This window comes from Ruditapes philippinarum, unplaced genomic scaffold (genome assembly GCF_026571515.1).
Source record: "Ruditapes philippinarum isolate M1 unplaced genomic scaffold, ASM2657151v2 ctg611_1_1_1_1, whole genome shotgun sequence".
NCBI classification, from domain to species: Eukaryota; Metazoa; Mollusca; class Bivalvia; order Venerida; family Veneridae; genus Ruditapes; species Ruditapes philippinarum.
In genome coordinates, this window is record NW_026863843.1 from 97,961 (window position 1) to 113,327 (window position 15,367).

Genomic DNA, 15,367 nt, shown 5'->3' on the forward strand with positions numbered 1-15,367 from the left:
AAAGATAGGATAAAAAGTATTGATTCAGTCTTCATGAACCATTTGTAACTAGGTATTGATTTTAAGACTATAAATGAAGTTGATGTTTGAGTATATCAAAACAAACTTACAGCTTCAGAAAGATCACATCTGAACACATGGCACTGAAAAATGGCTGAGTCAGCACAATCACCATGGCTAAATGTGAAAGCAAAGCATCGTTTCTCATTACTCTCTACTGGTCCCCGGGCACAGAACAAGATACGGTGTATTTTGTAACTGGAAATCTCTGTGTCAGTTCCCGGCTCTAGCAACCTGAAATAACAAGGAGCAGTTTACAATCAGCTGTATGGACCAATCTGTCAAACATCAGTTGGGTAATGCACTGATCTATAATTACAACATTTCTTTACAAACTAAACTGTCTCACAACATGAAGGGTACCAAATCAGAATGTTACATACTGTCGAACAAAAGAATGTGAAACAATACAGAACTGCATGCCTTACACAATAAGATAAACTGAACATTCACAAATTCTGATAAACAAACTAGTGAAAAATAGAAAAATATATAAATAGATCAAAAGTTTATACAAGAGGGCCATGATGGCCCTGAAATCGCTCACCTGTATATAGGCCCCTGGGCCAAGGTCAATTTTAAACCAAGGGCTTTTATTTGAACAAACTTGGTAGACACCCATTAGAAGAAGTCTCATGATAAATATCTTAGCTCTAGCTCTTTGGGGTTTTTAAAAGGAGATTTTTTAAAGTTTTTACTATAGACATATAAGGAAAATCAATGACCCCTGAGGCCGGGCCAATTTTTATCCCAGGTTTTTTTTTTTTTAATAAACTTGGTAGACACCCACTAGAAGATGTTTCATGCTTAATATCTAAGCTCTAGCTATTTGTTTTTTTTTAAAGAAGGTTTTTTAAGTTTTTACTATACAGTGGAAACTGTCTTAAGCAGCCAGCCAAGGGATGCAGTCATTTTGGCTGCTTAAGACAGGTGGCTGCTGAATGGAGGATTCAGTTTTTATCCAAATAAATTATTCATTTCTTTGTAAAATAAATCTGATTTAAGTATAAATAAACCAGTCTGATTCATCATCATCGTCATCATCAGTTTTTAACCATTTACAAACGTATGCTTTTAATAGTTTAACATGTACAAAATCCTTCCAACATATAAAGCTTTACATGAATGTAACACAGATAAACAAATGCACTCACGATTTATTATGTCAATAATAGAAACTATTTATCCCATAAAAATATCTTCTTGCACAATAATTTAAAATGCGTAATATTTTTTTTCACAAAAAAAGTATGACAGTTTCTTTTTCTAACTTTTGATCAATAGAATATTGTGTACACGTCATCTAAGTGTCGGCACTTCCTTTGATGTTTCGGATTGAAACAGCAGGGCTACAGGTTTGTAAACATCAAAGATTCCTTTGAAGAGACCGCTAGTTACCTCTTAGAGGTCATCTAGTGTGTAAACTTAATGGGTGTGATTTAACAGTGACCTCATTATATTCATGCAATTTTATTTTCACACATGGAGCAAGTGTTTTTATGAATTTATTACTGAGGAATTTAGACAATCGGCGATGTAATTCATTTTCATTTCTTTGGTAAGTACCAAGTACGCACAAAATTTATCTGAATCGGGATAAACTGAAACTTCTTTCTGCCATCGACAATGCATTTTTTTCTTCTTTCTTTTTTTCTTAAAATCGGTAAATTGAAAAATAAAAAAACTAGCGTACAGTAACTCAAAAGAACGAATTGCAAGTGCGTTGAGACGTTCCAAACGTTTGTAATTACAACACGGATGAGCAATTATGCAAACTTTGAAATGTTGTGGTTTGTGTTAATATCTAGCACCTGACAAGTAGCTTTTGTTAATCCGTGACACATGTCATCTTTGAAAATAAATGACAGAAGATTGCCTGGCCGTTTCACCTGGCTGACCGCAGAAGATTGCCTGGCCGTTTCACCTGGCTGACCGCTTAAGATGACCGACTTTAAAATTCGGGAAGCATTTTAGGCGACCGTTGACCGCGGACAGCAGGTGACCGTTGAACAGATGTATAAAATAGGGTGGTTTTCGTCGGGAGCGTCACAAAATGGCCGTTAAGGTCAGGTGACCGCCGATAAGAGGTGACCGTTAGTACAGTTTCGACTGTATACCAATAAGGAAAATCGATGACCCCTGGGGGCGGGGCCAATTTTGACCACAGGGCATTTATTTGAACAGACTTGGTAGACGCTGACTAGATGATGTTTCATGCCAAAATATTTAAGCTCTAGCTCTTTCGGTTTTCTAAAAGAAGAAATTTTAAGTTTGTTCTTTCGGTTGCCATGGCAACCAGTGTTCTGCTTGGAATTAAATTCTTTGAACAATTTTTAAAATTGACTACCAACCGAACATTCCTTTCAAGTTTGGATGAAATTGGCTTAGAGGCTTATGAAGAGATGTCGTTTAAAGTAAAAGTTTACGGACGGACGGATAGAGACCGGACAAAAAGCGATCACAAAAGCTCACCATGTCACTTTGTGGCAGGTGAGCTAATAAAAGGCTCAAGCAAACTTGAAATGCTGATCTAAGTATTTTTTCCTATACAAGTCTTTTAATAACAAAAATTGACCCTAAAAGATTTTATTTTCAATAGTTGCATGTTGAATTAATTTCTGTATTTACTTCACTGCCAGAATTCTTTAATGTAATTATGTTCAGAGAAAAGGCATTTTCTTTCGGTTTGTTTGTTCTCAGTAACATAGTTTTGTTGAATTTTACACACCTCAGGTGCCCTTCCATGCATTATTTCAGGAAGGAGACGCACCTAAGAAGAACCACTGACCATCCAGCTTTAGTAAAAATTACATGTTATAAATACTCAAAGGCATTATCCCAGCAACGATCCCAATCTTTTACTCCATCTGGTTCTGTTTATGAATTAGAAAGTTACATAGACAAAGTTACTCTATAATGCTAAAAATTTCAAGGCACTTTTGGGGGTAAAGGTCAGATTTCAATATCACTCAAGATGGCAACATGCAAAGAGACATACAAACTTGTTGAATATAACATGCCACATTATAATTATGGTTGATTGAAATTCAAGCCCCTATCCCCACTAATCAACTTAGTGATGTTGTCTTGCAAAGGGGCATAACAGACATATCAAAGAATTTGCCGCTCGCCAAAAGATTTTACATTTTATAACCCTGATGAAGACTTGTGAGAGTCGAAACGTCAGTAATCATCATCAAATAAACCTTAAAACTTACTCTGTGTTGATTGTTTGTTCCACTTTTATTAATTTTCTTAGTATTTAATAATATTGATAAAAAGATTTCAAATCCATATAATTCGAATCCGTATAATTCGAAACTGGTAACAACTTTGTGTTAAATTACTTAAGCAAACAAAACCAGTGAAAAACACAAATACACAAATATCAAATACTATCACTGAATGCTTATTATACACCTAATAATGTGCTTAGACAGAAGTTGGCTTGGATAGGTGGAAAAAAGAGTAATTTTTCGGTCAAAAAGACAGGAATAAATAATTTGTATATTTTCAAAAGAAACAGCACTCTGTACAATGAAAGTATCCAAATACTTAAGCACATATAAAGCTTGAAAACATATACATGTAACAATAAATTTTGATTGAATGTGCCTTAAAAAGCAAAACAAAAAAACAAAAAAACAATAGCAGTGACTGTATTAGTATAAATCACTCCATATTTGAGAATTAATGCATCTTAACTTTTTTTTTCTTAGAGGCCCACATGGAAGATTGGGAAACCAAATGTGTAGCCTCGATAAATAAAGCCTTTACTTACTTACTTACTTTTTATGTAATATTATCAATAAAGGCGATAAATGACAAAATAATCTACTGTAAGAGCACAGAATGGGTCAAACAATGATTATTTTTGGTGACAATTTGGGTTTCCTGAATTTAGACATCAATTAAAAACGGTTATTTATCATTGAACAGGTACAATACAAGAATATTTTTGGACTTGCACACAGATTGAGAAATCATGTGTGACTGGCCTGGCGGCTCGTACAATATGGTTTCTCCAGCTGTGTGTTCATCCAAATATATTCCTGTATTGTACAGTTCAATGTTAAATAACCTGTAAATACTTATTAATATTCACTTGTAAAAAGTTACTCAATAATGATGACTCTCAACTTGAATAACATTTAGCAGTTATAGTCTGGTGTCACTTTTACGTGCATACAGTTTCTCATGCTTCAATTAAACCAGTTAAAAATACTGTTTTTATAGTTAATAGGCATAAATTATTATGAAAATTTGATTGTTTAACTGTCTAATGTTGAAAGGTACATAAATGAAGTTTTTATTTGCAACTAAAAGTGGTCTTTGACAACTGGGTCACCAGTCTATGGGACCCTTAAAATAGAAAGTAAGTGGGTTCCAGGGCATCCTATTCGAACAATTAAAGGAGTAATCCTTGCTGAGGTAGGGTGTGGCTATAACTAGAGTACCCATTATACAGTGTATAAGTCAATGCCTAGAGAGAATGAATACATGGAATGTGAAAATACATAGGTGTAATAGATGGCATAAAGTGTGCAATTTTTAATTTCTTATAAAAATGCTTTAGTCTATCACTATTCCAAAATAAACAAGTACCCATTTCTTTTTGAAAAACAAACAAAGTAAAAAGGTATTTTGATCTTGGAACTTCTGTGAATAAATGGTATATTTTGTAATTTTTCAATCAACATCATAATCATGTGTTTGTGTGTGTGTGGGGGGGATTTCTTTATTGTAATATATTAATGGCTTTTATATGGGAATGACAAAGAAAATTAAAATAAAATGCTCCAGCATTAATATCGTCTCACATGTTTTCCTGTCTGCATCAAAGTAAAGAATTTAAACAAGAGCTGTTGGTAGGACAGAACACTTGACTATTCTCAGTGCTTGATAGTAAAACAAGAACCCAGATAATATAGAAATTAAAGCCATAATTCTGTCAAAATCTATGTTAGAGTTCAGGCCTTGGAATGTAAACCCCTATTGTGCCCTAAAATAAGTGTGCAAAGTTTCAACCCATTCCCTCAAGATTTTTTTGAGATACCAATGTGCACAGAAAAACTTAACCAAAGTGACATGGACACCAATGCCTTGGTGACCCTATCATTAGAATCTCCCTATTCTTTAAACAGTTGAGCTAGAAAATGTATCAATGAATATAACCATTTTTTTAGTGTGTATACTTCTGGAATAATAACCTTTTATATTAGTATGCAAAACAGCTTTTAACTCACTAATCACAAATCAATGGTTTTTGTATATTTGTTCAAATAACATAATATTATGCTACATGTAAGCTGGCAAATACTGTAAATGTAACAATTTGCTCTGATTAATATTTAGAAAATCAAGTCTTTTCTTCTGTATCCTTTCCACAATAATTCATTTCAAACCGATCATATTTAGATATCAGGAAAAATTTCCATTTGTAAAATGAGTAATAATTTATTGCAGGAAGTTTACAGAAGATACAGGTGAATAAATTTTAACAATTTATAACACAAATTTATTAATAGAGTGTATGTGTATCTGAAAATCAATGCAAACAGAAACTACAACTGAAACTTGCTGGGTAAAGAAAATAAAAATAAAATACACACCTAACAAATCCTTCGGATTGACTGCAAGCAAAAATATATATCACATTCTGACAACAGTTCAAAGAAATGCCTATTAACTAAACTAAACAGTCTCCAATATCATTTTCTTACCAGTTGAATTTCAAATATGTCTCAATAAAGGGACAAGAGACGATTTAAATAAATCATCAACATCATAATATACCTGCTAAAACTTAAAAGGTGAGGAAATATTTTATAATGTTGTTAAAAAAATAAACCTAGCAAAATATTAACAACTAAAAGGGGTCTTTCATATTTATTTGTACCTATCAGATCAAGTTCAGTACTGTATAAATGATCCATTGGTACATCAGAAGTTGTTTAAAGGTTTAACTACTTTTGGGACAGCACAATATGATATCTGACTATCATGCAATGCCACAGGCCAAATTTGGTTATTTATTGATGTATGAAAAGAAAATACTTCTAAGTATTTCTTTTCTCAGCTCTGATCAATGCTAAAAGTAACCAACTAATGTAACGTTAAATGAGCCAATTGTAGATAGACAGTTCCAAAGATGTTAACAAGTCAGTGGTAAAATACCGTGATTGACAGTAAAACACGCACCTGGATAATAAAATGTATGAATTCTCAAAGTGGAATATTTCATTCAAAATTGATGTTAACAGTTATGGGTCTTTGATGATTACCTACAATAATGATTTGAGTAGATACCTTCAGTTGTTGTGAGAATGAGACTCTACATGCATGCAATAAAATAAAGACTTTAAAATGTGATTCATTCATGAATAAATGAAAAATAAAACAACATGGCGTAATTTATTCTGAAAATCTTATCAGAATTTTATAGCAAATCTAACCAAAATTTTCACAGGAGAACATTTCTATTAATTCCAGATGACAGAAAATCACCTTCTCAAAGAAATCATTAACCAAAGATGTACTGTTCTGGTGAACAAGATAAAAATACAGCAGTAAGAGACTGTGATTGAAAGTCAGCAATCTTAGCCATTATACCACTGAGAACACCTGATGTCTGACATTTCATGCCAAGTCATGATTGTTTAACCACACCAAATCCTACCCACACAAATTTATGTCTGACTCACAAGAAAGTATCTCATGATATGTAGGTTTATACCACAATCAATAGACATGCATTCATCAAGACAGTATGTTATATTCAATTTAAAATGTTTCATAGACAAGTGTGAAAACTAAAATATCAGTGACACCAATTGGGTGCTTACTCATGCTAATTTGGCAAAGATGGACAAAATTAAAACAAAACAAATATCAAGAAAAAATATTGTCAATCAATTTAAGACAGATGAAAATTTAATCAGCTTCAGTGACCTTGAGCCATTCAACTTCAAACTCCTTTCAAGAGAAGTGGTCTATACCAGGTAAAAACAAACCAAATATCTATTGTATCTATCAAGATATGAAAATCATTACGGGGAAAGTGGAATACTAATGTAGGAAAGGGATTCTTAAAATAACTTTTTTGAAACAAGAACCATTGCAATGACATAAAGGTTTTCAATCCTGAAACCATTTTTTTAGTCACAGTGACCTTGACCTAGGTGGCCCTAAACAATCTGTCCCAAGTGAGGTTTCCATATAAACTTACTTTATACCAAATTTGATTACAATATCTTGTTCCTAACTCTGGAAAATCACCTATGAGACGCCAGCTCATATGCCAGTCATTTGCCATTCTTATAACTAGGATTTTCAAAATTGAAAACCTGGTCAAAGAAGTTCACCTAAGGAACAATTTTATCAAGTTTTCTGGTTGCTCTTATATACCACAGACATGCATGATCACAATAGCTCACCCAGAGATCATGCTCTAAGGAGCTAAAACTATACCACTCTAGAACTAATGGTGATACAGGTGGTGTGCAAGTTTTTATCAAATCGAACAAGCGAAATCATGGAACTGATATCCTATAAGAAACAAGTAACTGGACTGAAGCTTCTTGGTTTTGTACTGTAATTTACCTCAGGTATTGAGTGAAATTGAATTTGGTGTCTTTTCTTATGATGACACAAAGCCCACAAAAGTGAGCAGTGTCAAGCAAGATATTATTACGATACTATGGTCATTTATTTAAAGAATGTTACTAAGAATTACAATAACAGGATACAAGCCTAGTAAAGCATGCATATTGAAGTTAAAATAACCAACTTAATCGGATCCTTTTACAACAGGAATGTATTAACTACATGTAGATGGCAATGCTAAATGTGGAATAAACTTTTGTTTAAATTTGATAAACTGCAAGCATATCGGTAATAGATGACTCAGTTCCCTGTACACAAGTCATTATTAACATTGAAACAAGAGCCATGTCAACATGGCCATCCCCCGCCGAATGTGTTGGCTCATTGGAAGAATGTATATGTAGTAGAGCAGAATAACTACATTTTAAGAGGTCTTTTGGTAATGAAAACTGATGGCTATAGTGATTACAGATTTGAAACCTATGTGAATACTGATGGCTGAAAATAACAAAGGGCAATTACTGAAAAATAATGCAGAGTAGGTTATCATTTTTGTGTGCTGCATTCCTCCTCAGTAAAATCTATCCACCTATGAAGTTTCAAATTGATACCTCAAATACTTTTTGAGAAAAAAATTGAATTGAAAAATTAAGTATGAAAAATAACAAAGGGCAATAACTCAAAAATTATAAAAGGTAGAGTTATCATTCTTGTGCAGTGCACACCTCCTGAGTGAGATCTATGCACCTATGAAGTTTCATTTTGATATCTCAAAGGCTTTTTGATTTATGCTCTGGACAAAAATTAATTTTGAAAAATAACAAAGGGCAATAACTCAATAATGCAGGGTAGAGTTATCATTCTTAAGCACTGCACTCCTCCTCAATGAGATCCATCCACCTTTGAAGTTTCAAGTTGATACCTCAAATACTTTTTGAGATAAGCTCTGGACAAAATAGCATAAAAAAACAAAGGGCAATAACTCAAAAAATGTATAGGAAAGAGTTATCATTCTTGCGCACAACATTCCGCCTCAATAAGATCTATCCACCTATGACATTTCATGTTGATATCTCAAACACTTTTTTGAGTTATGCTCCACTCAGGTGAAAAATTAGGTATGAAAAATAACAAAGGGCAATAACTCAAAAATTATGAAAGGTAGAGTTATCATTCTTGTGCACTGCACACCTCCTGAGTGAGATCTATGCACCTATGAAGTTTCATGTTAATATCTCATAGGCTTCTGGAGTTATGCTCTGGACAAAAATCAATTTTGAAAAATAACAAAGGGCAATAACTCAAAACTCATGCAAGGTAGAGTTATCATTCTTGTGCACTGCACTCCTCCTCAATGAGGTCTATCCACCTATGAAGTTTCAAGTTGATAACTCAAATACTTTTAGAGATATGCTCCGGACAAAAATGTCGGACGGAAGGACGGACAGACGGAAGGACGGAAGGTCGGAGACTATTTCTATATCCTCCGCCGAAAATTTTCGGCGGGGGATAACAAAAAGGAAGCCTTACATAACTCATTAATAACACATTCATAGCAGAAAAAAAAACAGAAATATTAAATGATTTGTAATGTCCATAAATGGTACAAATACAAAATAGTGGCAACCATCACTATACAGTATCTGGATGTCTTTTTTGTTGTTTTTGACTACTTGGAACTGAAATTGGGGGTGACTGACCTCACTGATGCAGGTGGCCTTCTTAGATACTAAGTTAATACATGTACTAAAGTAATTTCTATTCAGGGTGTTCAGAGGTGTGTACTTAGGCAGGTGCTGCTTTAATTAATCTGCCCAATGAGCAGTTTTGACTGTACTTGACAATGCTACATAGCAAATATTTATTAAGCTCATTACCAGACAAAATTTTCAAAGTCTTTCCTGTATTTATGAGCCTTGGCAAAATCCAGTGACCCCTATGACTGGGCAAGTTTGACCATAACCATGATCATCATCTTTCATTTATGAAGCAGATTTTTTCGAAAATTCCCTAGATGAGCCTTTGTGACCGACAAAAAAAGCTTACTCGCACTCAAATTAGCCACAGGGCATGTTATTTAAATGTGCATTTTTCTAGATCTTTTTAAATTTTACATTGACAATGCCAGCTAACATAAATTTCTAACTAAAATAAACAATGAAAATGGGAGTTGATTCTGAGATGTTTATTTTGTAAGCGACTATAGTATAGGTAAGTTTTACGCACCTTACAGTGCCATCTGCTGTGGCAGGTACAGAGAGAACTATTGGAATGTCTCCTTGTGACTGCTCATTCAGGACAGCCATATTGCGATATATTTCCACCTCACTTCGTGGAGCATTAACTGTAGCACAACCCAAGTAAGTAACTCCATGAAATACTATACAATCACCAGTTGGAGTTGTTGGAAGAGAAACAGACCCTGCTGCCCCTGGCTCAGCCTCTGCATAAACAAAGTTTGTTGACACTATTGACTTATTCAAATATTTTAGTTTTCAAAACAGTAAATAATAAGATATAATTTCCATTTATAATTGCCCAAGGCAATGATAGTTAATTTTCATGTGATATAATTACTACAGACATACAAAGTTCAAAGCAGATAAAATTTAGTATTGTTTAATTTGTTTAATTGGATTTTACGTCACGACGACACAGTATAGGTCATATGGTGATGTTCCAGCTTTACTGGTGGAGGAAGACCTCAGGTGCCCTTCCGTGCATTATTTCAGGCACGAACGGGCACCTGAGTAGAACCACCGACGTTCTGTAAGCCAGCTGGATAGCTTCCTCACATGAAAGAATCCAAAGTCCCTGACAGGATTCGAACTCACAGCGGTGAGAGGCAAGTTGTTTGAAGTCAACAACCTTAACCACTCGGCCACTGACTAAAATTTAGTAAACAAAAATTTTAAAAACATGGTTTTACCATGCTCAAATTATCAAATCATACAAATCAGATAGTTTTTAATACCCTGTTTACATGAAATTTCAAAGGTATTTTCATGATATTACTAACTGACTACAAACAGTCTGATTTCAAACAAAAGGAATTTTATTTTCTCTCTGAAATACCTACCATTACTTGCTGATCCATTTGTATTTAACACATCAACTGATTGGCTACTTGGCATCACATGACCAATCTCTTTATCAACGAGACTGTCATTCATACTTTTATTGACAGATTGTTTGAATCTAGACTGGTTCTCGGAACAGATTTCACTGTTTAGATCATTGATGTCACCTGTAATTCTTAACTTGGGGTCAGCATTGACAAGCACATATTCATCCCCTGTTGATGATGAGTCCAGGGAACTTCTACTTACAGCATCTTCCATCTTTGACCTATCCAGCTATGATCACCATTTTCCCACTGAAAAAATAAATCAAAACAGATGATTTCATCTCCACAATATTGTAGACTTTTGGTAGTCCATATGACAAAATGCAAAATTATATATAATAACACATGTCTGACCAACAGAATCCAATATACCAGCCACAGCTCTTATGGTTTAAACATTATGCTTGGTAATTCAGAATTTCTACTAAAAGCGGATATTATAGTGAAATCACAATTTCTGGAATTTTCATAACATTTCGTGTGTATATGGAAATGTTTGAATCCCAAATATTTTCTTAAAAAAAATCCTCACTTATTCACGCAATATATTCATATTTGATGAAGAAGTGTAACTGCTGATTTTACAATACATATGTTGTGAAAACTGAATTCTTTTCTCACTGTTTGCTAAACGATCTTGAATTTGAAAGATAATGACAATAATTATCTCTTTGTTGATACGAAAGTAAATGTAACTATCAAACTGCACCTCAATTTAATTGTACAGAGTAATGTTTGAATGCCCATTTATAGTCGGACACAGGTGATGTCAGTCAGGTATATCAATAACCACAAGTTAATAAGGATAATTATTAATGTAATGTGTTGAAAATTATGTCTCCAATATCAGTCTGGTTACCAAAAGAAATAGGGACTTGGGTAAATTAAATTTTCACTGGCTAATATTTTCACGTTTTATATGAACTTGCGAAAACCACAATATTCCACATAGCAACTACTTATACAAAATATAGGCTTGGTTACCAAGGTCAAGCAATTAAAATTTAGTTGTTAACGAGAATCATTCATTTATCTTCCTGTTAAGTTCATAAAGATATCATGCCACCAAGTACAAGACAATTTCAACAATCTTAGCAATTTTCTATATGACAATTATCAAGATGGTTATTTATTTATGTTCTTTATTTATGTTATTTAACTATCTTGAATTTTCACCACATGAGTCATGTTACATATATTATAATATATATATTTACATAAGAGTTTGTCTTTTTTTAAAACAATGCTATCAGTCTAATTATTGTAGACAGTTAATACAGTCTGAAATGAATGGAATGTGGGAAAATTTTGTGAAGATGACATGAGTATATAATATCAATAATATATAACATTGAAAATATATAAAAAAATCCCAACTATATCAGCTTTAGTAGACTTAACATTGTCCCGTCATGATTCACATGAGCAAATATGGCATTGACTTGTTTTTGAAATTTTTTCACATAATATTTACTACTGTGACTCATGACTGGACAAAAGTCGTGAAAATCAATTCAGTGGAAGATGTGCTTGATTATCTTATTGTTACTATGGTAACATGTTCCATCCACGCCATCTAAATTTTAATGGAGTATTTTTCGAGGATTGATTACTTACTAAAGTTGTATTGATGTTTTTTTTGTTTAGGATTTAAACATCGCCTGTCATACTCATAGGAAACTCTTACATCTTTAATGCTTCTTTGCGCAGAAGGGCAGTATCTTATGTCTGACACTCAAATCTCAAACATTATTGAGACATTTAAAAAACAAAACAAAAAAACCCAAAAAACTAGTGACATTTATCTGAAATCTAAAGAAAAATAAATAAAAAAATATACTGTGTTAACTTTTTTTAAAAATCCAAAATTTGGCATCACACAAAGCATTTTTTCCCCTATTGGACCAAACCCGGACCCATTCCCAATTTAAACAAAAAATCCCTGACAATTTATGATGCAACAAAATTCAAAACCCGAGTTTTTTTTCGTGACACATCTTAATTATTTAGTGTTATGGACAATATTTGGTTGGACAATCAAATCTCTGTTTCTGTTTCTTCGCCAAGAAAATTTGGACTAGTGAGAGGCTAAAATTGACCCCAGGTCGATCATAAGGTAACTTGTAACCAACAGCCTTATCCATTGAGAAGTTTCAGCACTTTGATATCAATATTGATGGAAAAAATCAACGCAAAATAGTGATTTTGGCAATTTTGAGATGTCCTTCATAGCCATGGTAACAGGAAATTTAAGACCGAGCATGTTGTTACAAAGGCAATGGTCCAGTCAACATTTGTGCCAAGTTTGATTAGTATTGAAGAAGTTTTTTACAGTTTTATAGCAATTTGAACTTGTAAAGGGAGACTTTTCAATGAAAACAGCCATTTTTCACAAAATGCTCATGCAGTAATTGGTTAACAAACATAATATAAGAACAGCACATCTAAACAGGTCATCGATGACTCTCTCTCTCTTAACTGGATGCTTTCTCATTGATTTGATTTGTGAAATCCAATTCACCATAAGACATCATCAAGATATAGATATCCAAACAATTAAATGTTAGTTTGGTTATTTTCCATCTGACAATATGTTTTTTTTTATTTTTTGAGTAAATTTTACTCATATAACTAAACAATAACATAATTTGCTAGACTGTTAGTAGTTTGGGTTTTTTAAATATTTTTTTTCAATATGTTGTGGCATAAAAGTTTTGGATCACACACACTATGAAACTATAACAAATAACATGCATCTTGTTTTAATGCGCAAATCATCTTTTCATCATTAATTCTTTTTCAATTTTCGACAAGACAATTATTTTAACATCAAACTATACCATTTAAAGTATCAAATTATAAATGCACTCATTAAGATTGCCTATTTCACTTCAATACATTATTTACAACTACCAGTTATGACTCAACTTCTTGAGAACTGTGTGACATAATTCAAGTGAATTTTGGAACCACTTAAGAGTACAAACATGTACATATATATATATATATATATATATATATATATATATATATATATATATATACAAAAAATAAAAACAAGTGCCGGAAAAAAGTCACATATAAATAAAACAAAAAACACAGTCCATGAGTTAACTTATTTAATTATTTGCCAACCGGTTTCTCTTATGATTTACCGGTTTGCCCTGATGATCATAAGAGAAACCGGTTGGCAAATAATTAAATAAGTTAACTCATGGACTGTGTTTTTTGTTTTATTTATATATATATATATATATATATATATATATATATATATATATATATATATATATATATAAGTAAAATCTCTAACTTGCCGTATATAAATTTAAATAGCGTTTTTGCTTATATATATATATATATATATATATATATATAAGACAGTGATTGTTTGCATTCATTAAATTAAGATGCCATCCTAGATTGTTTGCATTCATTTAATCACAGCAAAAGTTCAGTCATGCATTTTTACCCAATTTTTAACAAAACACGCCTGAAATTCCCAATTCCATGGGTATGGGTCATGTGCCCAAAGTCCTGGAAAAAAATTCTGACAGTTGGCATCAGAATCGAATTGGCGCCAAGAAAACCAGTTTTCAATGTATCAAAAGGAATCATCTACAACCTGGTCTCACAGTTCACCCTATCTGTCACTCAAGAGAATACAAGGATGCCAGCCTTCCATTGCCTTCAGCCTACCTGTTCTGTCACAGTATAAAAATAGGTATGCTGAAGACCTTAAGCAAGACTGTGTGTTTGACAAATTTATTATGTAACATTCAAAATTATACTAACATTCAAAATTATAAAAATTTATCATCAAATAGATTGTATAGATTTAGCAGCTTTACACCAGACCAGTTTAATTATTCATTTCCGTGGAATAAAATTGTTGAATCGAGAGTTGACTAAAACTTGTCTTATATTCAATGGGACAACATGTCAGTGCACCAGTGTTAATACCAGACATTTATTAAGTCACAATGTAAGGGAAGTCATGAATGGATGAGAAGGCGTAGATCTTATTCTATTTGACAGAGACATATCTGAGTCTGACAGTTCTGATATTTTGACTTTACGTTTTTTCTCTCTCTTATTTCTACCACTGACACCCACATAAACAAAATACTCGAAATATATTATAGAGCATGTTAGTTTGAAATGATATCAATGGATTAGTCATATAGTTAAGGAAAACTTAAACTAAGTTTGAGATAAATCAATTAGCATACTACCCCACCCACTAAAATTAGACGGCTTAAATATGACGGGGATATTTCTTCGGAACAGAGCAACAATCTAAATTCAATTCTATTTAATTGTTTTCATTGACGATAAGTCAAAACTTACGGATGACAAACAAACATTGTTGATTTATTACTATGCCCAGAAAGGGTACGAAGATTTTGTTTTCTCTGTGTACATGGGGTCGCTGCAATCGAAATGACGTCATTTTCGCGGGATGAGCCGATGATATTTTCGGACATTTCCGTGAGTATGTACAAAAGCAAGTTTGTCATTATTTTTTTTTCAAATAGAAAGCAAAGTAATGATTAAAAGTATTTTAAAACACAA

General features: G+C 32.9%; 1 protein-coding gene across 2 annotated transcripts in view; it reads right to left on the minus strand.

The window, feature by feature from the left end:
* Positions 1 to 15,272, minus strand: part of LOC132723470 (rab GTPase-activating protein 1-like) — a 36,666-nt gene extending 21,394 nt beyond the window's left edge. Inside the window, exons 1-5 of one of the 2 annotated variants that reach the window (XM_060708192.1) lie at positions 15,143 to 15,272; positions 10,745 to 11,041; positions 9,892 to 10,108; positions 5,673 to 5,693; positions 111 to 294 (exon numbers count right to left, since the gene is read on the minus strand). In XM_060708192.1, coding sequence (XP_060564175.1) covers positions 111 to 294; positions 5,673 to 5,693; positions 9,892 to 10,108; positions 10,745 to 11,006 — 684 coding nt within the window. In that variant the 5' untranslated portion in view covers positions 11,007 to 11,041; positions 15,143 to 15,272. The remainder of the gene's footprint in view (positions 1 to 110; positions 295 to 5,672; positions 5,694 to 9,891; positions 10,109 to 10,744; positions 11,042 to 15,142) is intronic. The other variant, XM_060708193.1, reaches the window with a different exon arrangement.
* Between the last annotated feature and the right edge of the window lie 95 nt (positions 15,273 to 15,367).